Below are 27,827 nucleotides of genomic sequence, written 5' to 3'. Positions count from 1 at the left end.
CCTATTTGACTTGGCACTCTAGGATATCTGGCTTTAGGTGAGTGATCACACCTTCATGGTTATCTGGGTCATTAAGATCTTTTTTGTATAGTTATTCCATGCATTCTTGCCACCTCTTCTTAATATCTTCTGTTTCTGTTAGGCCTAAACCATTTCTGTCCTTTATTGTGCTCATCTTTGCATGACATGCTCCATTTATATCTCTAATTTTCTTAAAAAGATCTCTAGTCTTTCCCATTTTATTGTTTCCCTCTATTTCTCTGCATCATCCTCCTAGGAAGGCTTTCTTATCTCTCCTTGCTGTTCTTTGGAACTCTGCACTCAGATGGGTATATCTTTCCTTTTCACCTTTGCCTTTCACTTCTCTTCTGCCTTTGAGCTATAGCAAAACTTTTCTGCCCGATATGCATCACCCTGGGTGAAGTTTTCAGATGTTTAGCGTAATCCACAGAACACAAAGCATGAATGTGAAGGAATGAACTTAGTTTGGTCAGTTTTGTGAGGTTAGGCAAACTACAAGAGAAATAGAGAAAGCGGCTGTTAGACTCATCCCTGTGCATCCCTGAGCTGGATCTGGACCAGGGTGGTGTCAAGGCTCTTACGAGTACACTTCCCACAGCTCCTGTATTGTCCTGTCTCTCACACTTGTGACAATACTTCTTATTATCTGCTGGTATTGTCACCTGATAGTTCTGGGATGAATTTTAACCAATGTGATTAAGTTCTGATTGGAGCTCTACATTCATGTCTTATCTTTTCAACTATATGTGGAGCTTAGGAACCCATTTTATACAACTCTGTATCCCACAAAGGAACACGTACAGTGTCTTACTCACAGTCCGTGGTCAGTGGATATTTGCTGTATAAATGAAGGACAAAGTATTCATGGACAGGATGTATGCCTTGGGAAATGGTGAGGTTCAGAGGCTGTGGCCTGTTCTCTTGAATAACCTCAAAGTTGCCAGTTACCTTTTTTAGATGTTAGCTCTGGTTTTTAAAAAGGGCAAAAGATCACTTAGAGCTAAATCATGTAACAAAGGATATTTTAGGTTTGATGATTACAATAACTGTCAACAATCAAGTCTATTATTAAGGGAAGAACTACAGATTCCTTGGGGGGCTGGTCCAAGAAGGCCATACTGCAAGGAACACCCTAAATTCCTCTGAGCAATATCCTCTTGTCAGAGCAAGTAGTGCAGCTTCCTGAGAAGGATGATACTTAGCAGATGTACAAGTGACAGAATGCAAAGAAATGAGACTTTTATTATCATCCCAATGAGGACAGGCTACACTTTGTCTTTTTTCTTGAACTTGATCAAGTCTTGACTCAGACTGGAGGGCGCTGGCTGGTGGGACTCTACCGTGCCCCTCGGTCTGCCTTCTTCTGCCCCCTGCTGACCACCAGTCTTCGTCCCTTCCCCTCATCCCTCACGGTCAGTACCTTGCATGTAAGCAGGAGTGACTCGGCAAGCGCTGGGTGTGCATCCTGGGCAGAGGCCTCAGTTCTCAGTGCAGGGTCTGTGAGGTGGGGGAGCCACCTGACTGGGGTATCGGGGTGACCAGGGGCTGCTCCCCTATGGGTACTGACACTTGGTGGATACAGAGCTTCCTGTTTTTCCTTTTGGACTCAAGGACAGAGAACAAGCAGAGCACTTCTTTTAAAGGTTAGTAAACCCACACTCAACTCGCTCACACTGCCACATCTGACTCCTCAGGGGTCCCCTCCTCCACACCTGCGGAAGCATCTCCCGCCACCTCCCATCGCCATGGCAACACTTTCACCACTGCCCTCCTCACCTCCGCTGAGGACTCCCACACAGTTTTGACCTTGGCCCTCTTCTGATTAATACCCTCGAGTAGCTCTCCAATCCCCGCATGACAAAGTTGAAACCCTTGGCATGAAATTAAAGACCTGTTCAGACAATCTCCTATCACCCCCCACACACGTCCCCAACGCCTTGTTCTTTAGAAGAGAAGCTGTGTTGTTTCACATCTTTGTGCCTGCTCACTCCTCCTCCCCCTCGATGCCCTGCTCACCTAGTCTCCTCTAAACCTCTGCACTGCCTGCAAGGCTCAGTTCCAGTGTCTTCTCTGTGATACTTCCTCTGACTATTCCCTCTTTGGTAGTACCAGTGTGATAATAATAATAATAATAAGAATAGTAATAACGCCATAATTACATCACGATCACCACATCAGGCATTGTTCTAAGTGTTTTACACACAGTGACGTTAGTCACTTTAGTCTTTAAAATAACCCTGTGAAGTAGGCACTGTATCCCCATTTCACAGACGAGTAACTGGGGTACAGAATTGCCTATGGTATTGCTAGGACCGACAGCAGTCACAGTCCATTCACGTCCATATATTTCTTAGTTATAAAGGGCAATGAACCCCAGTGTTCATCTTAGCAGCAACACTGTCTAGCTGAGTGGAGTTCTGCAGGTTACCCTTATTAGCTGGTCCTTGGCATCTTCCTCTTAAAGAGTTGTTCTGGAACCAAACGGTGATACGAACAAAACGGCTAGAATATGCCACATGCCTCATACTTGGGTGATTCCCAGGTGGCAGTAGTGGTGAAGAATCTGCCTGCAATGCAGGAGACTTAAGAAACATGGGTTCAATCCCTGGGTTGGGAGATCCCCTGGAGGGGGGCATGGCAACCCACTCCAGTATTCTTGCCTGGAGAACTCCGTGGACAGAGGAGCCTGGTGGGCTGCAGGCCATAGGGTCACAAAGGGTCGGACATGACTGAGCAACTGACACTTGAATTCATCCAGGTTCCAGGCTCCACGAATGATGATCCTTTCTCCAGTTAACAGATCAGCTTTTACCTCTTAGCCCTGGACATCACGATCCCACGTTCACAGCATAGACAGGGGTTAGTTAAGAGCGGAGACTCAAGTCTTGTCGGAGCTCTCCCACCTACAGACAGGCGAACCTGGCTTCTGAAGGTCCACACCCTAGCCCAGATCATCCACACCCTTCAGCCAGTCCTGAAGGCCACTGGGACTGTTTATGGCACCCATGAAGTAAAGAAAAGTCCTTTTTCCACAGGTATGTTCAGTGATAACCTTTGGTCATTTGAGCCTATTTGTTGCTCAGCCTGGAAACTTAACAGCTGTCAGTTAATGATCATTAACTGACTACCAGGTGCACTGATGTTGCCAGTCGTCAGAAGCCTGAGTGCAGGCAGCCCACCTCCAGCGGAGGTGCTTGACAAGCCGGTTCCCCTCCATGCTCCTTTGTCCCCTCAGCCAGCTGGTAATTTTGCAGACGCTGGGCTACTTGAGGGCAGCCTTCGCCTTGCTCACCTCTGCATGCCCAGCATTCAGTCCAAGTCTGGCACTTAGCAGGCACCAAAGAAAGACTTCCTGCCTGCAGCGGACAGGTCAGTCCCCTGTGGCCCACTGGGTGGTCTGACATATTCAGACAAGGCAGTTCGGACACTGGTTTCAGTGGAGACACCAGGCTGTGCCCAGTTTATCACCAGAAACCTGAGCCTGCAGCGGGTCTAGGAAGAGGCGCTAAAGCGCAGGGCTGCAGTGCCCTCTTGTGTCTGGGGCTTCGCTGGGGCTCAGTGCACTCAGGTCTGCAGAAGAGATTCTCGTGGAAAGCAATCAGCAATGAGATCAGTTTTCCCCAGCGCACGAGAGGTGACAAACACACTGTCACGGGCACCTGGACTTCGCGGGCACGGATAGAAGGCAGACTCTGCTCCCGGCTCTACGGGCCACATGCCTGTGGGGGAAGGGGTTGGGTGTCTGGGTGTCCTCGGCTGTCACACGGGCGGTGGCTTTGCTGGTGGGAAGGGACAGGGTGACCGACTGACTTTTGGCGCAGCGTCCGGGTTCTGAATTCACGCACTTTGGTTAGGGGGAGCCTCCAGAGACTGTAGCTTCCCCGAGGTCAAGGGCAGTGTCTCATTCCAGCAGTGGTTCCAGCGACGTCCCAGGCACAGAGTTGGGGAACCCCTCTGGCTCCTCCCAGCCCTGTGCACAGGGTGGTGCAGCTCTAACTCCGGGGGGACCTTTCTGTTTGCGTGTCTTCCCGCAGACATGAGTCCTGCAGGCGGGCGCCCTCGCGTGCTCTTGGTGCTCCTTGTAGCTGCTCTTAACTGAGCCGTGTGGACCCATGAGGGGAAGGTCGGCATCCGGTGGGATGGGGGGGGGTGGGGGATGGGGGGCAGGGGGGTGGAGGGGGGCGCTCCCGGTGGGGCGTGAGGGTGTCGTGACTCTCCGGGGAGGGAGACCAGCCAGGTTTTGCTTTTCCAGTCAGATGGTTTGCATTCTACTTTGCAAGGCCTTCTAATCAATTATTCCACATGAGTTTCATTTGTCATAAAGGACATAATGCGCTCTTACTTTTTGAAAAGAAATGCTAAAATCTCCTGCCAGCAGTTTATTCTGCACAGCTAAGACTCTGGAGCTGGAGGCAGGGGTCAGCTCCCCAAAAGCAGCCGCAGAGGGTGAGGGGACCTGGCTGTAGGTTTGAACCTGTAGGGAAATGAGCTGCAGCGACAAGAGGCTCCCAGTCTCTGCAAGCTCCCTTGTCGTGAGAAGGAAAACATAAAATGCACCCACTTGCACCAAGTGGGAAAGTCTCAACTGAACCTGTGAGAAGCCTCATTTCAAGAGACTGTTTAGGACAACTTTCTAAGTGATTGCCACCTGCTGAAATGAGGATATAAATTCAGCAGAGATTAGCACCGAAATGCAGAGACGACATTCATAAGTTTTCCTAAACAGAACCAACAACCCTTCAGCGGGCTTTTCTTGTTGCTTTATTCCTTCAAGAGAGCTTTTTTTCCTTTTCAAAGTTTACTTGGCTCTGCCTGCGTTCTCGGCGACTAAATCAGGGGCGTCTGGATTTCAGAGGTTTTATTCCAGAACATCAAGGCCTGTATATCAACCAATGATTGAAGAAAGCTTCAAAGTTGACCACGGAGAGCACTCTGCGTGTCAGGACCCGCTCTGGGCTGTGATATGACGGCGTGTGAACCGGAACCTTCAGGAACGTTCTCCTCAGTAGACAGCATGGCTTCCTCTCGTTCTTGGCGTGTCCTTTTCTTTCTGGATGGAGAGTCCCGTGGTCCCTGCTGTACAGTGAGAGCCAGGGTCCGGCACCAAGGACGGTGCAGGAGCGCCGACGGCTGGGAGGCCCCAGCGGGTCGGGGCGGGAGCGCCCACCCTCCTGCAGTGCCGGAGCGAGCCCCGGTCCCCCGCCCCAGGAGCAGTGAGGCTGCTCACAGACGCGGGGCCTCCTGCCCCAGCCGGAACCGGGCGCTGAGCTCCTAGGTTCCCGGGGTGCACGTGCTTCCAAAACGGACAGAGGCCTCGTCCGGCAAAAAAGAGAACTCAACGTGACGACGTGTAAGCGCACAACCACGTGACTGGGCGCTGGCGAGGGGGCGGGGAGAAGGGGTGCTCCTCCCTGTGGGCGGGAACGGAAGTTGGTGCAGCCCTCGTGGAGAGGCGTCTGGAGGCTCCTCAGAAAACTGAAAACAGAGTTACCACGCGGATCCCGCAGCCCACTCCTGGCGGATACCCAGAAAAACCTGTACTTTGAAAAGCTCACTCCTGTGTTCACAGCAGCACTATTTACAGAAGCCAAGACATGGAAACAACCTATGTGTCCATCTACAGATGAATGGATAAGGTGTTACATATATACACACAACGGAATATGACTCATCCAGAGAGAGAGTGAAAGAACGCCTGTGCAGCGGCACGGATGGGCCTAGGGATTGCCCTCCTAAGTGAAGTAAGCCAGAAAGATGAACATCATATGATGTCACACATGGGGAAACTACAGTACCACACAAATGAACCTGTCTACGGAACAGAGCCAGACTCCGAGAACAGGCTTGCAGTTGCCGAAGGAGAGAGGGTGGGGGAGGAAAGGGTTGGGAGGTCGGGATGAGCAGATGGGTGCAAGCTATTCCATACAGAATGCATAGACAAGGCCCTGCTGTTCCATCACAGGGAGCTATGCGCGGCATCCTGCAATAAACCCTAAAGAATATGAAAGACAATACATGAGTGTAACTGAATCACTGCTCGCGGAACAGCAGAAAGTGACACACTGTAAATCAACTGTATTTCAATTAAAAAAGATCACATGATCTGCTTTCCAAACTGGCACAGAGAATTCTGGAGTTGATGAGAAATGAGAACCCATCTAGATCACGAACTTCTCTGTCTATTTTTGTCTGAGAAACGACCTGCTTGAGGTGAAACAAAAGATTATTTTTGACTTATTGGAGCACCTCAAAGCTTCTGCTGGGACTGTGAACTGTGTGTTGGCTTAGCTAATGGGCTAGACAAGCATGAAGGTGCTCCCTGTGGGCTTTGGACATCGGCGCGGCTGTGGTCACTTGTCCAAGAACTAACGGGGGTGAAGCTGCACTTCACAGGCTCTGGGAGATGCTACTTAAATGTAAACACAACCCAGAAAACCAGCCGTTTCACAGACATGGAGACTGAGGCTCAGAAAGGCCGGGTGCTGGGCTGTGGGGTGTGGCGCTGGAACTGCCCTCACGCATGTGGCCCTGTCCTCACGCGGGACCCCAAGAACAACCCGGGGGGGGAGGGGGCACGTCCAGATCCACCCTCACACACTCACGGCCGGCTGCTCTTTCCTTGAGTCACGCGCCTGCCAAGGCTACCTTGTAACTGGCTCCGTCACACTAAGAGTGGGCTTCCAATTTCTCAGCAGCGGCACCCTGAACTCCGCTGAACTCCCATGCGTCAAATAGCCAACAGCTGTACGCTGTTAGTATAAACACACTTTCTAAATTTACAGTGTAGTTTATAACTTCCCAATATAAAGTCAGTCTATAAAAAAATAGACTCTAAATGAATGAGAGAGTAGAGTTAATGGAGAAGTTTTATTTGAGTCTCAACACCATTTCTCTATTTTCATTTGCACAGCTGGAGGCTCTGTAAACACTGCCCGCAGTCACATCGCTGCAGCTGGATCAAGGTTTCCCTCAGCAGCCTGGCCACCTCAGACCTGCCTCCGTTCACAGGAGGCTTTCTCACTAGATATACATGGCTGCACACCAGAAACCTGCTTGGTATCTATCTTAAAATGTTTATGACACCATTACACATTCTGTTAAGTGAGGCATGCATGCATGCTAACTCGCTTCAGTCATGTCCGACTCTTTGTGACCCCATGGACTGCAGCCCGCCAGGCTCCTCTGTCCATGGGGCTCTCCAGGCAAGAACACTGGCGTGGCTGCCATTTCCTCCTCCAGGGGACCTTCCCGACCCGGGGATCGAACCCGGGCCTCCTGTGTCTCCTGCATGCAGGCGAGTGTTTACTGCTGAGCCACCAGGGAAGCCTACTAAGTGAGTTATATGAGAAATGAAAGTCAGTGCAAACATTAACCTACTGGCTGAAACCTAAATTCCTGAGCAGGGTGTGTGAGGTTCCGGAAGCCCGGCCCCTCCCTGTCCTGCCGGGTGGCACCCCCACCTTGTACGCTGTTTCACCCCCTTGGATTTCTACAAACCTGTGAGTCCGGTCCATGCTTCTGATTCTTGGTTAGACTCTCCCCTTTGTTCAGAGCGCTCTGCTTTTTCTCAAGGCAAACTTCTTCCTCAAGAAGCCAGCCTGTTGGTGAAGCTCTCCCACTAGACCGCTTCCAGGCGTGTGCTTGTGAAAGCGTGTGATGTTATTCAGGGCTATCTTACACTGCAGCGTTTACATGGATCCGTGGATCCGTTCCCCCCAGTCTGTCTTTCCAAAAGGACTTTCCACTATTCTCATTAGACTAAAGCGAACTCCTCCGTCCCCTGCCCTCGTGGCCTGCTCTGCCCTGCTCACCCCTCTTCCCTGAGTTAGAGGCTTTCACCTCTGGGAGGAGGAGACCTCAGTGAGAGTGTCACGGGTGAGCTTGCGGGGGAGGACGCAGGACGGAGCAGGGGCCGAGTGAGTGTCAGAGTCAAGAAGCACTCGGTGTGTCGATGTCCAAGATGGAAAAGAGAAAGAAAAGGCGGTTTCGAGGCACAGCAGGAAGAGGTTTTTAAAAGGATCATCAAGGATATTAACAACTGCTCAGGAAACTGCCACAGGGCTGGCTGGTGTGAATCAGAGCATCCTTCAGGGAGGGGACAGCTGTGACAGCTTAAAAGATCGGGAAGGACCGTCCGGTGGCAAAGATGGGAGCCAGCATAGAACACAGATGTGGGAAGCGTCCAGGCAGCTTTAAAACTTAAGTTGCAAAAGGGATGTGCTCTGGGGTCTTTATAGAGAGTCGTGGGCGATGCTCCTGGAAGGCGAGTCCAGATGCCACCTCAGGAGCAGAGACAGCGTCAGCAGGGCAGGGGAGGGTCCTGGGCAGGATGGAGCGAGCCTCTTGCCCACTCGAGTGTGGTGTGTGGCTCCTGCTAGAATCGCCAGGCGAACACAGCTCGGAGTCTCACACGCTGCTGCTGATGCCCTCAGCGCGACATCAGCCTGGCTCAGGACCTCGAGAGTGACCGGGGTTGCTGTCGTGGCCTCTGAGCCCGTATTGCTCATGGCTCAGCTCCCAACATGCTCAGAACCCAGTCGCTTTCCTGCCAGTATCTCCCACTGCTTTTCCTACCATAGAGCTTGAGGCAAATATTAATATACTGGGTTGATCCATAAAGAAGGCTGAGAGCTGAAGAACTGATGCTTTTGAACTGTGGTGTTGGACAAGACTCTTGAGAGTCCCTTGGACAGTGAGGAGATCCAACCAGTCCGTCCTAAAGGAAATAAATCTTGAATATTCACTGGAAGGACTGATGCTGAAGCTGAAGCTCCAATAATCTGGCCACCTGATGTGAAAAGCTGACTCATTGGAAATGACCCCGACGCTGGGAAAGATTGAGGGCAGGAGTGGGGGGGTGGACAGAGGATGAGATGGTTGGATGGCATCACCAACTCAATGGACATGAGTTTGAGCAAACTCTGGGAGACGGTGAAGGACAGGGAAGCCTGGTGTCCTGCAGTCCGTGGGGTCGCAAAGAGTTGGATACGACTGAGCAACTGACTAAACAAGACATTTAAACATTAATGTGAATGATAATTAGATATTTACAGATGAGGGTGCGTTTCGTGAGAAGACTGCTGACACCAATGGTGATGACTCGGAGGATGCTGATGCTGCCTTGCTGTTCAGGGCTGTGTCATAGGAGAAAGTAGGGTTGGATGACCAAAAATAGAAAATCTGAGGTGCACAGGTTGCTGAAAGTCATCTTAGAAAGTGAAGTGTCAATGTGCCAGGACTTAAAGTTTATGACCATTTAAAATTTTTATGTAGATTTTTTAAATTGAAATAATGTTTGGACTATACTAAGTAAATTAAAATATAGTATTAAAACTAATATTATAGTTTCTTTCTACTTTTTAAATATAAGCACTAGAAAACTTCAATTATCTACGTGGCTCATTTTGTGTTTCTATTAAATAGTGCTTGTCTAAAGTTTATGATCCTAAGCCTGATTTCAAAAGTTATTTTTCTGACTTCAAATGTAGTATATAATAGATATCAGAAAAAAAGCTCTTTTCTGGAAAAAATAACATTTATAACCATTTAAAACCGAGGTATGGGACTTCCCTGGTGGTGCAGTAGATAAGACTCTGCCTGCTAATGCAGGGGACACTGGTTTGATTCCTGGTCCAGGAAGATTCCACAGGCTGCAGAGCAACCAAACCCAGGTGTTAACAACCACCGAGCTCGTGCTCCGGAGGCCATGGACCGCGACTGCTGAGCCCATGTGCTGTAACTATTGAGGCCTGCGTGCCCGGAGCCCATGCTCTGCAGTGAGAGAAGCCACCAGAGCAGAGAGCAGCCCCCACCGGCCACAGCTAGAGAAAGCCTGTGCAAAGCAACAGAGACGCAGCACAACCCAGAAGAAAGAAGTATAAAACTAAAGAAGAAAATTCTTAGAATGGATGTATAGGCAGCCTTTTCTCTGGAAGACGGGTTGGTTGGAGGTACACAGACACCTGTCTGGATCAAAGAGGGCAGGGGAAATGTTTTTGATTTTCTCCCTAAAGCATGATATTCTAGCGTAATTACATTCATAAAGCACATATATATTTATTATTGTAACACAGATGTATTTTATCTGGTCAGTGTTCACCACATCCCACCAGAATGCATCAGTGAAGACTAGAGGTCTTGGATGGACGGAGTCATGTAGACACTGGCTTCTCTTGCTGTTGTTTAGTTGCTAAGTCGTGTCCAGCTCTTTGCGACGCCATGAAAGGCAGCACACCAGGCGTCCCTGTCCTCCACTGTCTCCTGGAGTTTGCTCAAGTTCATGTCCTTTGAGTTGGTGATACTATCCAACCATCTCATCCTCTGTCGTCCCCTTCTCCTTTTGCCTTCAGTCTTTTCCAGCATCAGGGTCTTTTCCAATGGGTTAGTTCTTGACATCAGGTGGCCAAAGTATTGGAACTTCAGTTCAGCATCAGTCTTTCCAATGAATATTCAGGACTGATTTCCTTTAGGATTGACCAGTTTGATCTCCATGCAGTCCAAGGGACTCTCAAGAGTCTTCTCCAGCACCGCAATTCAAACGCATCGGTTCTTCGGTGCTCAGCCTGCTTTATGGTCCAACTCTGCTATCTGTACATGACTACTGGAAAAACCATAGTGCTGACGATTGTGGACCTTTGTTGGCAAAATGATGTCTCTGCTTTTTAATACGCTGTCTCGGTTCGTTGTAGCTTTCCTTCCAAGGAGTTAGAATCTTTCAATTCGATCCCTGGGTTGGGAAGATCCCCTAGAGAAGGGGATGGCTGCCTATTCCAATATTCTTGTCTGAGAGATCCCACAGACAGAGGAGCCGGGCGGGACTACAGTCCATGGGGTCACAAAGACTTGGACACGACTGAGTGACTAACATTTTCAATGCTCCTGGGAGGGGATAAAAATCAACTCTTGCCGGAGAGAAATCTTGCGGGGTGTATAGGAGGTCATTGGGCAGCCAGGCAAAGGTATGGGCATGTGGAACACTGAGCGCAGGGCACTCTCCGCAGACCCATTTGCGATAAGAGTATAAATTACAAGGAGTCAGACATGGGAATATGGGCGACGAGTATTGAACTATAGGAATGAACTTCACGTGTAAGAAGCTGGACACGTACCGACTGTTCCCATTACCTGTCTCACAGGGTCATTGAGAAGACCAACTAAGCATGTAAACTGAGGCTTGCTGGTGTATCTTAGAGTAGATTTGATCTCATTATAAGATGTTGTATTGTATTACAACCATTTGGATGCAGCTGGCTTCATTGCCAGGCCCCAGAGATCTGGAAAGGAACCTAATCCCTACATTAAATATGCAAGTGAGTTTCCACAAAGTTCTACTGAACACGGTTTACACATGTACCTCATGGAAGTATTCCGTGATTGCCTAAAACCCATGCCATTTAGATATAAATATTGACACTGATAGATGGGATCCAGCCAGGTAACGAGTGGATATACGCATTGCAAACATTTCCAAGTCTTTACTTACTTATATTCTATTTTAGCCTATGTTTAATCTAACAGTGTGCAAAGGTATAACAATAATGTACATATTTTAAAGTGGTCACATAATAGAAACTAGAAATTTAAAAATAATAAAGAAACATAAAAGCGGCCATCTTTGAGAAACCACAGAGGAAACGCGAACGAATCTTAGAGGAGAAAGTACATGATGATGAGACGGGATGAACCCCTACAGTGAGGAAGATGGGCGCACTCTACCACACCAGTCCATCCTAAGGGAAACCAACCCTGAATGCTCATTGGAAGGGCTGATGCTGGAGCTGAAGCTCCAATACTTTGGCCACCTGATGCGAAGAACTGACTCATTGGAAAAGACCCTGATGCTGGGAAAGAGTGACGCCAGGAGGAGAAGTGGGCAGCAGAGGCTGAGAGGGTTGGATGGCTCCACCAACTCAATGGACATGGGTTTGAGTAAATTCTGGGAGACAGTGGAGGACAGAGGATTCTGGCATGCTGCAGTCCATGGGGTTACAAAGAGCTGGACATGACTTAGCAGCTGGACAGCACCAACAACAAGGAGAAGAACTATATGCCAGAGGACTAATTAAACAGAAGTTCTGGCTGCAAGCTACTGATGAGCTGTGATCAGTCATGATGGGATTACGCTGCTGGGCACTGCAGCATGAGTGAAGGTGATAGACCCATATCGGATAAGCTTCCCAGAAACCATCATAATGGAAGGTCCACGAAAAGGAAGAACAGGGTCGCGTGGGGCTGCCACCGTTTCACGTGGCTATGACACCCAGCTCTTATGTACGGATGTGGGGTAAGCTTGCATCTGCTCTGACTGGGCCTCTGTTTCAGTGGCTAGGGTCCACCTTGAACTAGTTAGTAAATCCTCTGACCACAATCTTTAACCGAGACGAACATCCCTGGTTCGTGACGTGATGGGCTGGACACTTCTGAGCCCGGGAGCACCTACAGGCGTTCCTTTCCCAATTCACCCAAGAGAATCGTCCAGCTGCCCTTACATTTCCCCTCAGCATTAAAAGGAGAGATTTTAGTTCTGTTCTGCTTACATCTGAGAAGCTAAGTTTACCTACATAGTAGAGTCCTGCAGCGGCAGGGGAGGAGCAGTTAAATGCTGCTCAGAGGTTCACAAAAGTGGTCCAGCAGTTAAGAGTCTGCTGTGCAATGCAGGGGACGTAGGTTAGATCCCCGGTTGGGGAACTAAGATCCCACATGCCACGCGGAGCAGCAGAGCCAGCACGTCACAGCTAGCATCTGTGCACCACAACCAAAGATCCCGCAGGACGCAGCGGAGATGCCAGGTGTCGGAACCAAGGTTCAATGCAGCCAAATAAATGAACAAATCCAGGTCTATCAGAGTGGCTGTGGAGTGTGGGAGAAGCAAACGGGAGAGGGTGTGGAGTTTAATAAACGCTGCTGTGGGCTACACATTGGGGCCTACTTTTATATCTACTGGCCTTCCCTGGTGGCTCAGATGGTAAGGAACCTGCCTGCAATGCAGGAGACCTGGGTTCAGTCCCTGTGTCGGGAAGATCCTCCGGAAAAGGGAATGGTAACCCAGTCAAGTATTCCTGCCTGGGGAATTCCATGGACAGAGGAGACTGGCAGGCAACAGTCCATGGGGTCGCAAACCATCAGACACGACTGAGTGACTAACACTACGTTTCAATGATTCAAAAAGTCCTGAGGTGACAACTCCACGATCAGTTAAGAGTTAAGTTTCTTAATAAGAGGCAGCAGGGGGTGGAGATCAGGTCAGATGGTCTCTGAGGTCTCCTATGCTTCAAACTCTACGAATCAGTTCTATCGCTGGTGGGTCCAGGCATGTGTGTGGGGAGGGACGCCCGTGCTTCTGAAGCTGAGCTCACGGGGGTCTCAGGGGCCCAAGTCGTGTCTGTGACCTGGGCTGGCCCGATCGGCTCCCTGCTTCCACTTTCCTTCATAGTGGCCACTGAGGAGCAATCTCCTCACCCGGAATATCCACAGACCACCACACAGGCAGCTTTATACAGGAAACAAGTCCCGGGACTGGCTGGAGCATAAACATAAAAAGAAACGTTATTCCCCACTCGGGACAGACGCCAGCGGGAGGACAGGAAATCCGCACAGAGATGAATGTCCAGCGACCTCCACGGGCTGCCCAAGGGGCCTCCCAACGTGGGCGCCATTTTTACGTCCAACGCCTCCACACAGGAGTGTCCGTGCCCAAACCCAGGGCCACAGATTTCTTGGGAGAGCCGTTCAGTTTCAACCCTGGGTGGGGGTCTGCAGGACTGGACAACGAGAGCTTGCTGTACTCACAATGAGGCCCTTCCCTCTGAGAAGGGCCCACAGAACCAAGCAGGAGCACGCACTGGTGAACGTTCAGTTCAGTTGCTCAGTTGTGTCCAACTCTTTGCAACCCCATGGACCGCAGCACGCCAGGCTTCCTTGTCCATCACCAACTCTTGGAGCTTGCTCAAACTCCTGTCCATTGAGTTGGTGATGCCATCCAACCATCTCATTCTCTGGGGAATGTTAGCAAGAACCCAAGAACGAGACCCAAACCATGACCACCTTGGCCAGGGACAACACAGAGCCTGAAGCCCCCAGTTCACCGTCTGCCTCGAATTTAAACCTGTTTCTGGAAAATGATGTCTACCTGCTTTTCAAGACCTTCCTTGAGGGAGGCTCTGTGACCTTTCCCTTCCAGTCATTATTTCTGGGACTTCCTCTTTAGGACTTCCATTTCCCTTCTGTATTTCATCACGACCTTCCACACTGTAAGGCCACATCCTCCCCTAGAGGTAAGGAGTCAGATCTCTGGTCCTGCAGCTTCCGTTAGGCCCCCGTCTCCTGTTCCTGTTGGGTCTGCTGACCACACTCCCCAGTCTCTGTGCATCTCTGCATGTTCCCAACAGCTAATTTCACAAAGGTCCTGCCCTGGGGCGACAGGTCTTGATGGGGAAAGAGGAGTCTGGTAGGATGCTTCAAGGGGACTGGGGCCTAGAGTTGTAGTTCAGATTCCCCCACCCCCCACCCAACATGCAATTTTCTCCCATCACATCATCCATGCTCGGGTGATGAAGGGGCTGAGATTTCAGATGATGACGCTGTTAAAGAGAGGATGAAGTCCCGAGCCACTGAGTGGCCAGCAAGGCTATCACGGCCTGAAGAAGGCTCTTCACGCCTCACCTGGGACCCTGGGGTTGAATTGCTCCTGGCGTTGGTCTGTTTCTGCCCTCAGTGTAGTTTCCTCCATGAGATGACCTCAGTAGATCAAGCTCCTCCGTGAGACATATTTTGTTACAACTGTATTTATAATCTCTTACTTTTCTGTGGGTTCCTATCCTATCTTTCCAAGACCTGAGGACAAGATGCAAACACATTTCTTTTTGTCCGTGACGGGACTTGGCCTGCTGTTTTGTATATGCTGACTGGTGTGATCCAGAACTTTTTGAAGTGTGAGATAAATTATCCATGCACTGGGTCCTAGGAAATATTTTTTCTGGGTTCTTTCATATCTCAATCTTTACATATACTTAATAATTTTTGAAAGTGTTTTATCACCTTTTTAGATGACCTGCGTCCATCCATGTGTAAGATAAATTTTTTTTTTAAAGGAAAATGTAGGTGAGTTTTAGGATTAACTGGCATAGCATGTGGAGAACACTTTGATAAACTGTAACCCTTTATAAGATGTAAAACATCAGCAATGCTCCAGACAGAGGTGATCCAGGAACATTGCTTGGTGAGCCGAGGTCTGTCCTGGGGGTCCTGGAGCTCCTGGGGCGGGGTACCTGCCGGGTCCCCGCAGCGGCTATGAATGATGCACGCACTGGTAGCGGCGGGAACTCACCTTCGCACTTGAGCAGGAAGAAGTCAGCACCGGGGCTGAAGGAGGCGCTGAAGTAGGTGCAGTTATCCACCAGGTCACAGGACAGGCACTGCCGGTTGAAGCTGCCCACTGTGCTGGCGCTGCGCAGGGAGGGCGGGCAGGAGTGAGTGGTCACTGCGGGCAAGACCCTCAGTCCCAGCCCTGAGTGGCCCGCCGGGTTCTCCTATAGGGGAGGTCTGGGGGCGCTGTCCCCTTGCCTGTCTCCCTGCTGGCCCCCCTGGGTGCCGGGCTCGGCTGTCATGAGCCCTCTCTGCCCCGCTACGGGCAGGGGCCCCCGGGCACGGCTGCTTCTGGGGGTCACCCAGGCGGGCTGAGTCCTGGCGACCCGCAGCTGTCACTCGGGGCCTTGCTGATCAAGCACGATTTCATGCCCCGAAGGCTTAGCCAACAGGTGTTATCAGAGCTTACGAGACACCAAGGTGCCTTCCAGAAGCCTGGAAGGAGTCCCGGTCTGAGCTGCTGGCACAGGATGGGTCTGGACGCGAAAACTGTCCACTGGACCGAAGACCTTTTGGTGGGAAGGGGACAGCGTCCTGACGGGACAAGTCAGAGGCAGGTGGGTGGCCAGTCTCCATCCCCCTTTGCTAATTTGGGGGCGGGACGGATGGGATTATCTGGGTGGACAAGCAGAGGTGACCCGTCCATGGAGAGAAGCGGGCCTGTGACTGCAGGGATGTGCCCAAGTTTTCTCCGCCTCTGAAAGGACCCCCCTGTGCAGCCCTTACTCTGCAGCTGGAGGGGGCGGCTGTGCACCTGACGGGGCCGGGGGGGTAGGCACCATCCAGGCCACAGCGGCCTCACATCACGGAGTCCCCTTAGGTGGCCCTGAGCTGGCGGCAGGAACCAGCCGCCGCCTCCTTCCCATCTGGAAAGTGTGGCGGGGGTGGTAATGGTGCCTCACAGTTGGGGCAGAGGACGGGCGGGCAGGAGGGGTCGGGGGCGGAGTGGGGAGTGGGGTGGGGACGCACCTGTACAGCTGGCGCCGCCTCGGCAGGTCCTCCGTGCTGAGGAAGTAGCTGTGAAGACCAGCGGGGGCACAGCGGTTAGCTGGCTTTGGGGCAGGTTGGTACTTGGCACACCAGGACCACCCCCCGGCGCCCCCTGGGGTCGTGCGCTGTTCAGGGCCCACAGCTGGTAAGTTCCTGCCTGGGGCCAGCTCCCTGTGGGTGGCCACACTCCCACGGGCTGAAGGCACCGTGCCCGGGCAGACCTCTGCTGGCCCAGGTATGCCCGCACCGCCCAGGGCTTGGCCTCGGGGTACACAGCTGGGTCTGGATGTGGGAACCCCTTCACAGGACCAACCCTCTGGAGGGCCAGAGCTGGGAGTCCAGACACACAGCCCGACTTCACGACTCCTCGGCCCATGCCCGCCCGGGACCCCACGCGGAAACCCAGGCTCTGGTCCAGAAGCGGGCAGGGTGGCGGCGTCCCGCCTGCCTGAGTGGAGCCCCAGCTCCTGACGTTACCAGCAGACAGTTTGGAGGAAGTCCCGTAACTTCTTTCCGTCTTGGCCCTCTCTCTCAGAAGCGGGGCAGCGGTGACGTGCACTGGGGATGCCCTGGGCTCCCCGACCCCACTCCTGAGAGCCAGCAGAGGCTGAGGGCAGGCACGGCTGCAGGCCCAGCAGCGTCTGTTGCTAGGACCCGGCGACTCGGGACATGGTGTGTTGGCAGCTAGGGTCTTGAGACGCCAGGAGAGTCGGGCCAAGGGCCAAGCGAGCGGAGAAGGGTGCGGAATGGCGGGAGGACGCTCACTCACATCTGACTCCGCTTCTCGTCGTAGGACAGGATCTTGGTCACGTCCCAGTCCCCGGAGGTGATGGACTGGATGTTGTCGTTGCTGCTGTTGGGCTGCAACACAGGCGGGGGCAGGGTGGTGCGTGGTTGGGGAAGGGGCTGGATTGCAGCCTCCCTTCTCAGCCCCGGGGCCCTCAGACAAGAGGTGGTGAGTGGGCCCTCCCTGGGGTGATCCCTCCTCCTGCCCCACCCTGGCCTCCTCTGCCCATCCCCAACTCTCTGAGTGCTCCTGTGACGGTCAGGACCCCTGGTCACCGCGCTGGTCAACCAGCTCGACTAGATCGCCAGTGGCTCTTGCCACGAGCTCTGCACCTTAACCCAGTGTCTCAGGCTGGGGACAGTGCTCCTTCACAGCTTGTGAATCTAGTAAGTGGGTCATCACGATAGCGGGACGAGGAGAGAGGAGAGAAATCGGGCAAGTGGATGCGACAGGCAGGGAAAGAAAGCATAAAGCCAGGAAGGGAGGGGCGGAGGCGGCGAAGGCCGCCCTGGCCTTGGTCCTCGTTGCTGCTTGTCATAGGGACGGTCGGAAGGCATTCTCCTGCGTGTTGCACATTTGCACGCACGGACTGTCTCCAAGTGCCTCCCAGACCAGAACAACTGTGACAGTTTAAACCGTAACACGTGGAGAAAGACACGGCCGTCCCCACAGGGCTGGGGTGGGAGACGCGAGGTGTGAGCCACAGGTGCCCGGGGAGCGGGACCCCCGGGGTCGTCTCGGGACAGGGACAGCCGATGGGGGCAGGGCTCGTCGGGAGAAGCGGGGGGCCAGGGGACCCACAGGGCAGTGGGGGCCGAGGGTCCCTGGGGAGGAGCTCTCCGGGGGGACTTGCTTCCTGCTGGGTGACTAGCAGGCACCCAGTCCTGGAGCCTGCCTCATCAGGGCTACTCCGTCCGGGGCATTCTTGGAGTTTTCCCTTGGAGATTACCCTTGGGGTCATACCATGAATTGGCATCTACTTTACAGTCATGGGATATTTTTGATAACTTTTAAAAAAGCAATTTCATTCACATGTCCTGATCCTGAACAGGTCTGCAGCTGCTTTAACGCAGACCCATCTGCCTAGGGTGGTGCAGGTGGAGGACAGCAGCCCTCGCCTCCCTCCTAAGAGCGGGGTCCCTGAAGGGCAGCCCCGTGGAGCACCGCGTGGGGAGGGCGCAGGCCTCCGGGTGCCCCCCTGCAGAGGGCGGACTTGCTGGCGGCCTGCTCTGTCTAAACGCACCGTATGCAGCTCCCACGTTCCCCGATCAGTGACCCTCGCCCCTTTGCTCGAAGCTACTGTACAGGCAAGAGCAGTGCCTCTGGCTGACGGTGGAGGCGGGACGCCAGGGCACGGGGCCGGCCCCCAGGACCCAGAAGAGGGAGGCCAGGCTGACCGGGCAGACCAGCACACACAGTGGGCTACGTGTCCTGGGCTCAGACCCAGCAGAGTGCCCAGGGTCTCCCCTGACGTCATCAGCAGCACCACTCCTGTTGCGCTCCTGAGCGGTAACAGGAGGGGCGAACGCCACCTCCACGCGCTCAGCACGGCTGGCTCATCAGGGCCCTGTTTGGCCCCACAGAGGAGCCACCTTCCAGTTTGGGGGCCCTGCTCCCCTCTGCACACCTTGAAGGTGACAAGTGCACTCAGCCCTGGCCCCTGGGGGCCAATCCCACCTGCTAAGCAAAAACTGGGGAGGCTCACCAGGGAGGGGGCTCACCCGATAGGGGGCTTACCTGGGAGGGGGCTCACCTAGGAAGGGGGCTCACCCGAGAGGGGGCTTACCTGGGAGGGGGCTCACCTGACCGGGGGCGCTCACCTGCGAGGAGGAGACGGTGATGTGGTAGAACTTCCCCTGCCCACCCTGCGGGATCGCTCGGACGAAGAAGAACTTCCGGCCATCCTTGGAGAACACCGGCTCTTCATTCTGCGGACAGAAGCCATTGATTAAGTCTATAAACTGCTTCATCTGGTTTCCAGAGGTTGAACCAGGATAAAACATGTCTTGAGATACACTTCCTGTGTTATTTCCAACAGGGGTAAATTCTATGTGGGGCCTTTTCTTGCCTTGGGAATCACGTGTCAAACCTCCAGCTTCCTAAAAGAAAGTGAGGACTTCAGAGACGACAGCTCAGCACTCGGGAAGTACAAGTCAGGCTCCCCACTTACCTGGGGCCGTGGAATCCAGGGTGCCCTGAAAAATCCTCCAGGGGTGTTTGCTAAACCGTTTAAAAAACTGAAATAGAGTTGATTTACAATGTCGTGTTAGCTTCAGGGGCATAGCAAAGTGATTCAGTTATGTGTGTGTGTATCTGTACACACACATATATATTTCAGCTTCTCTTCTATTATAGGTTTTATTACAGGACAGTGAACATAGGTACTTCTGCTGTTCAGTTGACTTCAGTCACTCAGGCGTGTCCAACTCTTTGTGACCGCATGGACTGCAGCACGCCAGGCTTCCCTGTCCATCACCAACTCCCAGAGCTTACTCAAACTCATGTCCATTGAGTCGGTGATGCCATCCAACCATCTCATCCTCTGTCGTCCCCGTCTCCTCCTGCCCTCAATCTTTCCCAGCATCAGGGTCTTTTTAAATGAGTCAGCTCTTCGCATCAGGTGGCCAAAGTATTGGAGGTCTTTGTTATTTTATATACAGAAGGATGTATATGTTAATCCCAAACTCCTAACTTATCTCCACCCCCTTCGATAAACATAAATTTGTTTTCTATGTCTGTGAGTCTATTTCTGTTTTGTAAAAAAGTTTGTTTCCATCATCCAAGGAGTTAACGATCATAATTCTGAAGAAGCACAAACCTGATCTTGCCTAAAAATGGATTCTATTCTTTCCATCCTTTAACCTTTTATTCAATAAATTCCACCTCATACTGAATAGCCCACCACGGAGACAAGAAAAAAGAAAGGAAAAAAGCCCAGCAAACAAAGACAGCGCCCGTGTGTGCTACGACGTGGGAGGGAGCACAGTGTTCTCTGGGTCTCACTGAGCTTCTCAGCCGCTGTCGAAGGAGCAGGGCGTTCCCCATGCCCATTCGGTAGGAGGCGCGTATTTCCCCGGATCCTCTGTCACTGCTGGCTTCTCAGGGGGCTCAGAGGTATGGAATCTGCCTGCTAATTCAGGAGACTCGGGTTCTAGCCCTGGGTCGGGAAGATCCCCTGGAGGAGGGAATGGCAACCCACTCCAGTATTCCTGCCTGGGAAATTCCATGGGCAGAAGAGCCTGAAGGGCCACAGTGCACGGGGTTGCAAACAGTAGGACACAGCTATGCACGCACGCACTGTCTCTTTCCATGGAGACAAAACCAGCATTCCCAGTTTTCCCTGGGGGAGAATTCCAGGCTGGACTCAAAGCCAGCGCCTGGAGCGTGTGCCTGCATCTTGGTTTGCCCCCCACCCTAAAAGCTGAGGAGTCCCGCTCAGTGCCCAGCCACACCCCCTCAGGATGGCGGTCGCCTGGATGGGCAGAAAGGGATTTCACTTTGGGGGGCGACACCCCAGCCTCTGTGAAGCTGCAGCTTGAAGGTTTCCAATTAGTCGGCCGCAACATACATTTTCTGATTTGAGGAGATCCACGCTGAGGCGGAGGGGAACAAATGGTAAATAAACCCCAGCTGGCAGGAGGAGAACTCATTTCCCCGTGGTGAATGAACACATGCAAATGTGATATGCCCAGAGAAATAAACCAACATGTGATTAAAGTGACATTTAATCTTCATGAATATTTGCAATAAAATGAAACCTCTAATCTGCAAATATTTATTTTTCTATTTAGAGTTGGAAGCATGGTATTTAAAAATAGAGGTGACAGAAAAACCCAGCAGTAAATCTGGCTTTTTACAGGCATTTTTATTTGCCAACCGCAGGATGGATACCACAATACTGCATCCGTTTTCTGGGGGGGGGGGAACTGTCTGCACTTTTGGCAGAGAAAATTACTATGAGTAAATGTAATAAATAATTAATCCTGGCCCGAAGCTTTGCTTTTACACTGAGAAGGCCCCATGCATTGCCATGTCATCTTCACATCCATCCTGGGAACATTCCTCGGCAGGAAGGGGGGAGACCAGACTTTGAGCCTCGCTGAAACCTGGTTTCTGACACAGCAGACGTATCTTTAGTGGGAAAGCGCAATGACTTTTGACCAGGAGTGTGCTTCAGTCCGACTCTGCGACTCCAGGGACTGCAGCCTGCCGGGCTCCTCTGTCCATGGGACTTCCTAGGCAAGAACACTGGAGTGGATTGCCATTTCCTCCTCCAGGGGATCTCCCCGAGCCAGAGATCGAACTGGGAAGGCAGGGGTGAGAAGGGGACCCTCTGACCCTGACTTCCCCACAGCACTCAGCCCATGAGGAGACAAACTGCACCCCACTTCAGTTAAGTCCATCCCCCCTCCTCCGGCTCAGACACGAACTGCCCATGGTGGGAGGCCTGGCCCCCCGCACCTCCGCTCCCCACCTGCGATGGCCAAGCCCTTCCACGCCCCAGGCACAGAGTCTAAGACTCCACCACATTCCCCTCTTTGGGACCCAGACATCCTCTCCCTGTCTTCACTGAGACATCATGGAGACTGCTACTCCAGCAGACTCATTCCTTACAAAGTCGAGGATGACACAAACGGAAACATGTTCATTGAAGCAAGCCCTCCGCAGCTTCGGGCGCGCTCGTGATGTGGCTCACGCCCTGGCGGGTTTCCTTCTCCTCGGGGGGAGCCCGGAATCCACTAGCTGCTCCTCCGCCTCCAGCTCGGCAACCGCTGCAGCCCCCACGCAGCCTCCCGCTTCCTGACTCTGTCATCCCGGGCATCTCAGGGACCTGGAGTAACATGGCGGGCGGCCCCTGTCACTCGGCGCTGTGCCCTCCGCAGCATGACCCACACCAGCCGCAGGGCAGGATGCCGTCACTGAAGAGCAAAGCGTGCTTTGTCTACCCGGCGGCACGTTGTTCAGCCGTGAAGCAAGTGGAAGCAGTGGACGTGAGTTTTTGAGATCCACAAAGCGAGGTGTCTGGCACGATCTCATACTAGTGGAACAGATGACTTTACGCAGATAATGAATTTCTTCTCCGACTCTTTCGCTTCAACCACTTGGGCATTTTGTGTGATTTTAAGAGGCACGTCGTAACATTACGTCTGGGGCTTGCGCTTGCCTTATCGGTCCAGGCGGCACTCAAGAACTCCTCAGCTCCCCAGCGAGTACTTGATGACGCCTGAGCACAGTCTCATGATGGGTATCTCCTAGCGGGGACCTGGCATTCAAAGTTGGACACAGGAAGCAAGCGGCTACACGAGTGGTCCGCTTCCGCGTCAGGCGGGCCCAGGGCAGGACATGGGTGTCTCTAAAGCATCGCTCCTTCGATGAGGCTGCCGCCCTCCCCTGAGATGACTGATGGAGGCGAGGCCAGGCGCTGACTCCGCAGGTCACACGGTGCGCGGAGCTTCTGGGATGTCCCTGGAGAGCCACTGTGGACAGCCCAGCTTCAGTCATTCTCCACGAACGGACTCTACCCTGTCAATAGAGAGGCGCGCCTCTGCCGGCCCCACCGTCATCCTGAGACTCAGATTCAGTTTAATAGAATTTTCAGACGATTTTCATTCCATTCGGTAGGACAAGAAGGAAGAGAGCTTCCAAAACCTTCCACGTGTGCTTTCTAACGTCAGGCTGTGCAACAAGAAAAAAGTAACCGAAGCAAGAAAGCACCAGTGCGAGGGTTTTATTTTTTGTGGGAGTTGAACTTTTTTGTTGGAGTGACTGACTGCAGATCTCATCTGATAGCCTCCAGTTCCTCAGGCCTGCTTCACCTGCACCTCTTAGCTGAGTCGGGGACAGAAATCCATGGAAGACTCAGCGGACCTGTCCGGAGTACCCCCAGCTTGAAGGAGGCTTCTTTGAACCAGGCTGAGAAAATCAGGGACATCAGCCATGTTTCATTTTCTTTCACCAAAGTGGGCCTCCCAGGTGGCTCAGTGGTAAAGAACCTGCCTGCCAGCGCAGGAGATGCAGGTTCGATCCCTGGGTTCGGAAGATCCCCCGAAGGAGGAGACGACATCCCACTCCCGGATGCTTGCCTGGAGAGTCCCAGGGACAGAGGAGCCTGGCAAGCTACGGTCCATGGGGTTGCAAAGAGTTGGACATGACCGACCGACTAAGCACAGGTTAAATCCAGGCAACTCGTGTGGCTCGTCCGCGGTACACCGGAGGGACACCCCGAGACCTGAGAACCCCGCACGGCCCAGGAAGGCTCTTGCAGCCCCTCCCACAGAGCCCACGGCTCTCCAGCCCTGCTGGGCTTCCCGGGGCGGGGGATGAGGGGTGCTGCGCGGCCCTACCGCCCCACGGAACCTCGGGGGCCTGTGTGTGTTCCTGGAGCTTCCTGTAGGGTTTAATGTCAGAAGCCATGTTGTAACACCTGGGGAAGGAGGACTTGGTGGCTGGTGGGGACGGCGAGTGTGGGGTTTACACACGGAATAGTTACCTGTCTGTGCAGCCAGGCTTCACTTTCATCCTCGTGTTTCTGAAACGAAATAAGAGCGTTGGAGGAAGGCGTCTGTGCGCATCTCGGGTCTCTGATCGGTGGTGCAGAAGCAGTCTGGCTCCCTCGGCGGGGGCCGCACAGGCTCGGGAGGAGGCTGGCTGCTCTCTGCCTCATCTGGTGCCACGGCTCAGAGCTGAGGGCGTGTCCTCGAGCACGGAAGACGTCACTCTCCCGGCCATGAGGACAGACAGCCGGGGTGAGAATCCCCTGCAGGACTGCCATTCGGCGGTCACCCCTGACAGGCACGGGCCCATCAGACAGTCGCCCCTGACAGGCACGGGCCCATTTAAAGGCAAGTCTCAAGTGCCTCAGTGTGTGTGTTTGTGTGTCTGTGTGTGTGTGTGGACATGTGTCAAATTTCCAGTTCACAACTCTGAGTAACCCTCGGGACTTAGACCACAGCTGAACAGTCAATCTGAGAACTGTGTGGAAAAACAGAAAGAGAGACGACCAAACCCACCGCACCGGGAGCAGCTGCTCCGTGGCACGCGCCGTGGCCTGTCCCGGGGCCGCTCTGCTCGTTACCTGCAGACTCTGACCGCGGGCAGCGGGACTGTCACCGCGGACCCCACAGGGCCAGGGGCACAGACCCCAGGGCCCCGGGGCACGAGCCGCGCCCGCTCCTCCCTTCCTTCCCCTCAGGAAGCTCATCAGAACAGCCCGGAACCTGCTCCAGACTGGATCACAGACAAAGTAAGCCACCGGCCCGTGGAGGATGCCGGTCCCAGCCACAGCTCCCTGGGACCGTCCTTGGGCTGCGGGGTCAGGCTGTTTGGGGGCATCTCCCAAGTCACAACATGGCTGCTTTGCAAGCCCGTCGCCTCCCCAATGGGGAAATAAAAATTTAGGGCCCCCCCAAAATAAAAATAAAAGTTTAGGACCAAAAAAGGGTTTCTGAGAGATGAGCCTGGGTTGAGTAGACGTTTCTCGGGGCTCAGGGAGCATGGAGGACGCAGTCCGGGGCCAGGGAAGTCTGGCTGTGGGTCACTCCTCGATCCTCAGGGGAGCCCAGCCTGCTTATTTACATTTTCATTCCTCCTTGGGCTCCTTCCTTCGCCTCCTCCAACCGCCCACTGAGCCAGCCTGGGGCCGCAGGAACATGGCAGTGACTTGCAGACAGGAGGCTGACTGCCCAGGGGACTGGCTGGCTCTGGCCGGGCTGGGGGCGCCGACGCTGAAAGGGGCAGGCGTGGGTGCAGCGCTGGGCCCTGGGAACGCAGGCCGGGCCACTCCCCTCTCCAGCGCCAAGTGGAGGACGGGGAGCAGGCCCCTGTATGGAGTGGCCGGGGGCGAGGTGAACGGAACGGTCACTTCTGGGACCTGGCATCCCCGGGGAAGAGCCCTGAGTCTGTAGCAGTTCTCAAGTCAGCCACCAGGCGGCAGCAAAACGGAGGCCAGAGAGCCTGGACCAGCCAGCGCTCAGCCCGTGTGTGTCTGTGTGTGTTTCTTCCTGCGTGTGTGTGTCTCTCAGTGTGCGTCGGTGTCTCCCTGTGTGTGTGTCTGCCTCAGTGTGTGTGTCTCTGTGTGTGTCTCTCCCTCTCTGTGTGTGTGTGTCTCTCTCTCCCTCTCTCCCACGTGACCCTGACGCCCAGGAAGCGCCCGCCGGCCTGCCTGGCCCCCCTACCTTGGTGCAGACCCCCGTGGTGGCGTCGCAGAGGGTGAGGATGGACACGTTCTGCGCCCGGCTCAGCCAGTTCACGGCGACCTTGGTGCTGGTGGCCCACTTGACCATGGTGATGTAGTACTCCCTGCAACAGAGGGCGGCGCTGAGGGCCCCGGGCTCTGGGCGTCACAGTGCAGAGATGCGGGAGGGAGCCCTAGGGGTGGCCGGCAGGACCCGAGCCGGCACCCGCAGCGAGGGAGCGGTGCGCTTCTCTCCGAGCTGCCCCCGAGCTGCGCTCCTGCACTGGCACCTTCCAGCCGCCCCGCCGGGTTCTGTAAGTCGGCGGCCGGTGCTGCCTGCTGCCCGGCTTTCCTGCCACGGGGACACTCAGCGCCACGTGGGGAAAGCGGCCAGGACGTCTGAGCCGGGAAGGGCTCCAGGGGTACACCTGTCCCCCCACCCCCCCGCCCCCCGGCCCCCGAGGGAGGGAGCCGCGGCGCTCCAGTCCCCAAGTCCCCAGGGCCATTCTCGCTCTATTTAGGGAAACGGGTGCCTCGGCTCTGGGCACGTGGTGGACTTGATCTGATATCTGAGCTGTCACGCATCTGCTTTTACCCAAACCTGAAAACCCCAGACTGTTCTGGGCCACTCTGTACTCAGCCCCTGGGTATTTAATTCAGTTACCCAAAGCCGCCCACACCCCGCCCCACCCCCCCCATCAGGATTTTTACGAAAAATGTACATTGATGAGTTAGAAGGACATGACAAAAAAAGAAAAACAAATAAGCAACTTCACAAAAACACATCCCTCCGCCCGCCCGACTCTATCTGTAATGAGATCTCGTGTTCAGAATGATGACTCCACGTCTGACAAGATCCCTTATCGCTAAAAGGCTGTGCGTTTGCGGGACGATGCCTGCGAGCTGGAAGGAGACCCGGTACGCTCAGTAATTACTGTCGGCAGAAGGATCGAAACAACCCGGCGCGCTGACACGGCCTTCAGCTAGTCAGGGGATTAAATCGCTGGGTCCCCCACTTCTCAGGACCGTTAGTCACAGCTGTTATTCAACCAAAGCCGAGAGCACACGACGAACACTGCAGGGAGGCCTCTGAGCCAGGGCATCAGCTCCCGCGGGGCAGAGAACGGGCCCCGGGACCCCCCTGCACAGTCCCCGGAAATTTGCTGTGGACACGGTGGAGAGTCGCTCAGCACGGCCCAGCTCTTGCTTTCCCACCGTCTCGGGTTCCGTGAGTTTCTGAAATGCCGCTGCTCCTGTCCCTCGGGCTCCGGGGACGTGGGCCTGCGTGTTTGTTCACGGGACCCACTTTCCCACCCCGCCCTCTGGCGGCTCCGGCTCTGAGAGTCACGTGTCCTTCTGGCAGCTTCCGCGGCTGCCGCTTTGCCGTTGTGTCACTGCTCAAGGCTGGGAGCTGCGTTTGTAACAATAGGATCTCACAGTCTGCCTGGATCTTTGCAGCCAGGAAACATGTACTCAGCTTTGCTCCTTAAAAAGCCACTCAGGTCTGTGCCAGCCCGTGCTGCACACAGAACACTTTGAATTTCCAGTTACACCATAAATGAGCTCTGGTACCTGTTGGACAGACATTGCAGTGAGCCCAGCGACGGAAGGGCCTGTTGGACCTGTTTGATGCAGGCGTTCCTGTTGAGGTGTGATGGAAGGTCACAGAGACAGGCTGCAGAGGTTTGCTACTTAGAAGTGCAACCACAGAGGTGAGATGAGGCGACTGTAAAGAAACTGGAATTGAAAAGGAGAAAATGGAAATGGAAGAAAATTTGGGAAGCTCCCCCAGAAGGCAGAGGAAGGGGTCCCTGCAGGGGAGAGATGGAAGACAGCAGATGGTCCTCACATCTGAGAATCTAAGCGCTTCTCACCGCCGAACTGGAGTGATGGGAAGAGACGCAATAGCTGAAGGCACCACAAGACTCCTGCATAGTGCAGACGTGAGCACGCAGAGTAAAGGGTTTTCCAATCCCAGGGAAATTAACAAAACGCCTAAAAATATTCTCATAGAATCTTAGAAGTCTATAGGAAAAGAAATGCCACAACAATCCAGTAACAAGGAAATAAGTCTTGAGAAAAGATACAGATTTATGCTGATCTCAGATTTCTCAGCTATTTTAAGTCTGCTCTTGTGCAGCTGCTCAGTCCTGTCCGATTCTCTGTGACCCCATGGACCGCAGCACTCCAGGCCTGTCCATCACCAACTCCCAGAGCTTGCTCAAACTCATGTCCATTGAGTTGGTGATGCCACCCAACCATCTCATTCTCTGTCATCCCCTTCTCCTCCTGCTTTCAATTTTTCCCAGCATCAGGGCCTTCTCTAACGAGTCGGCTCTTCGCACCAGGTGGCCAAAGTATTGGAGTTTCAGCTTCAGCATCAGGCCTTCCAATGAATATTCAGGACTGATTTCCTTTAGGATGGACTGGTTGGATCTCCTTGCAGTTCAAGGGACTCTCAAGAGTCTTCTCCAACACCACAGTTCAAAAGCA

At 53.5% G+C, this 27,827-nt stretch overlaps 1 protein-coding gene across 2 annotated transcripts in view; it reads right to left on the bottom strand.

Annotated features, from left to right (window-relative positions):
• The window catches only part of DPP6 (dipeptidyl peptidase like 6), an 814,558-nt gene that overhangs the window by 45,066 nt on the left and 741,665 nt on the right, over nt 1-27,827 (bottom strand). For both annotated transcript variants that reach the window (XM_069587190.1, XM_069587191.1), the window contains exons 11-16: nt 25,336-25,459; nt 23,652-23,690; nt 18,982-19,089; nt 17,144-17,235; nt 16,354-16,401; nt 15,347-15,465 (exon numbers count right to left, since the gene is read on the bottom strand). In XM_069587190.1, coding sequence (XP_069443291.1) covers nt 15,347-15,465; nt 16,354-16,401; nt 17,144-17,235; nt 18,982-19,089; nt 23,652-23,690; nt 25,336-25,459 — 530 coding nt within the window. The remainder of the gene's footprint in view (nt 1-15,346; nt 15,466-16,353; nt 16,402-17,143; nt 17,236-18,981; nt 19,090-23,651; nt 23,691-25,335; nt 25,460-27,827) is intronic.

The sequence above is a fragment of the Ovis canadensis genome, chromosome 4, assembly GCF_042477335.2.
Source record: "Ovis canadensis isolate MfBH-ARS-UI-01 breed Bighorn chromosome 4, ARS-UI_OviCan_v2, whole genome shotgun sequence".
Lineage (NCBI taxonomy): Eukaryota > Metazoa > Chordata > Mammalia > Artiodactyla > Bovidae > Ovis > Ovis canadensis.
This window is presented reverse-complemented; position numbering and strand designations above follow the sequence as displayed.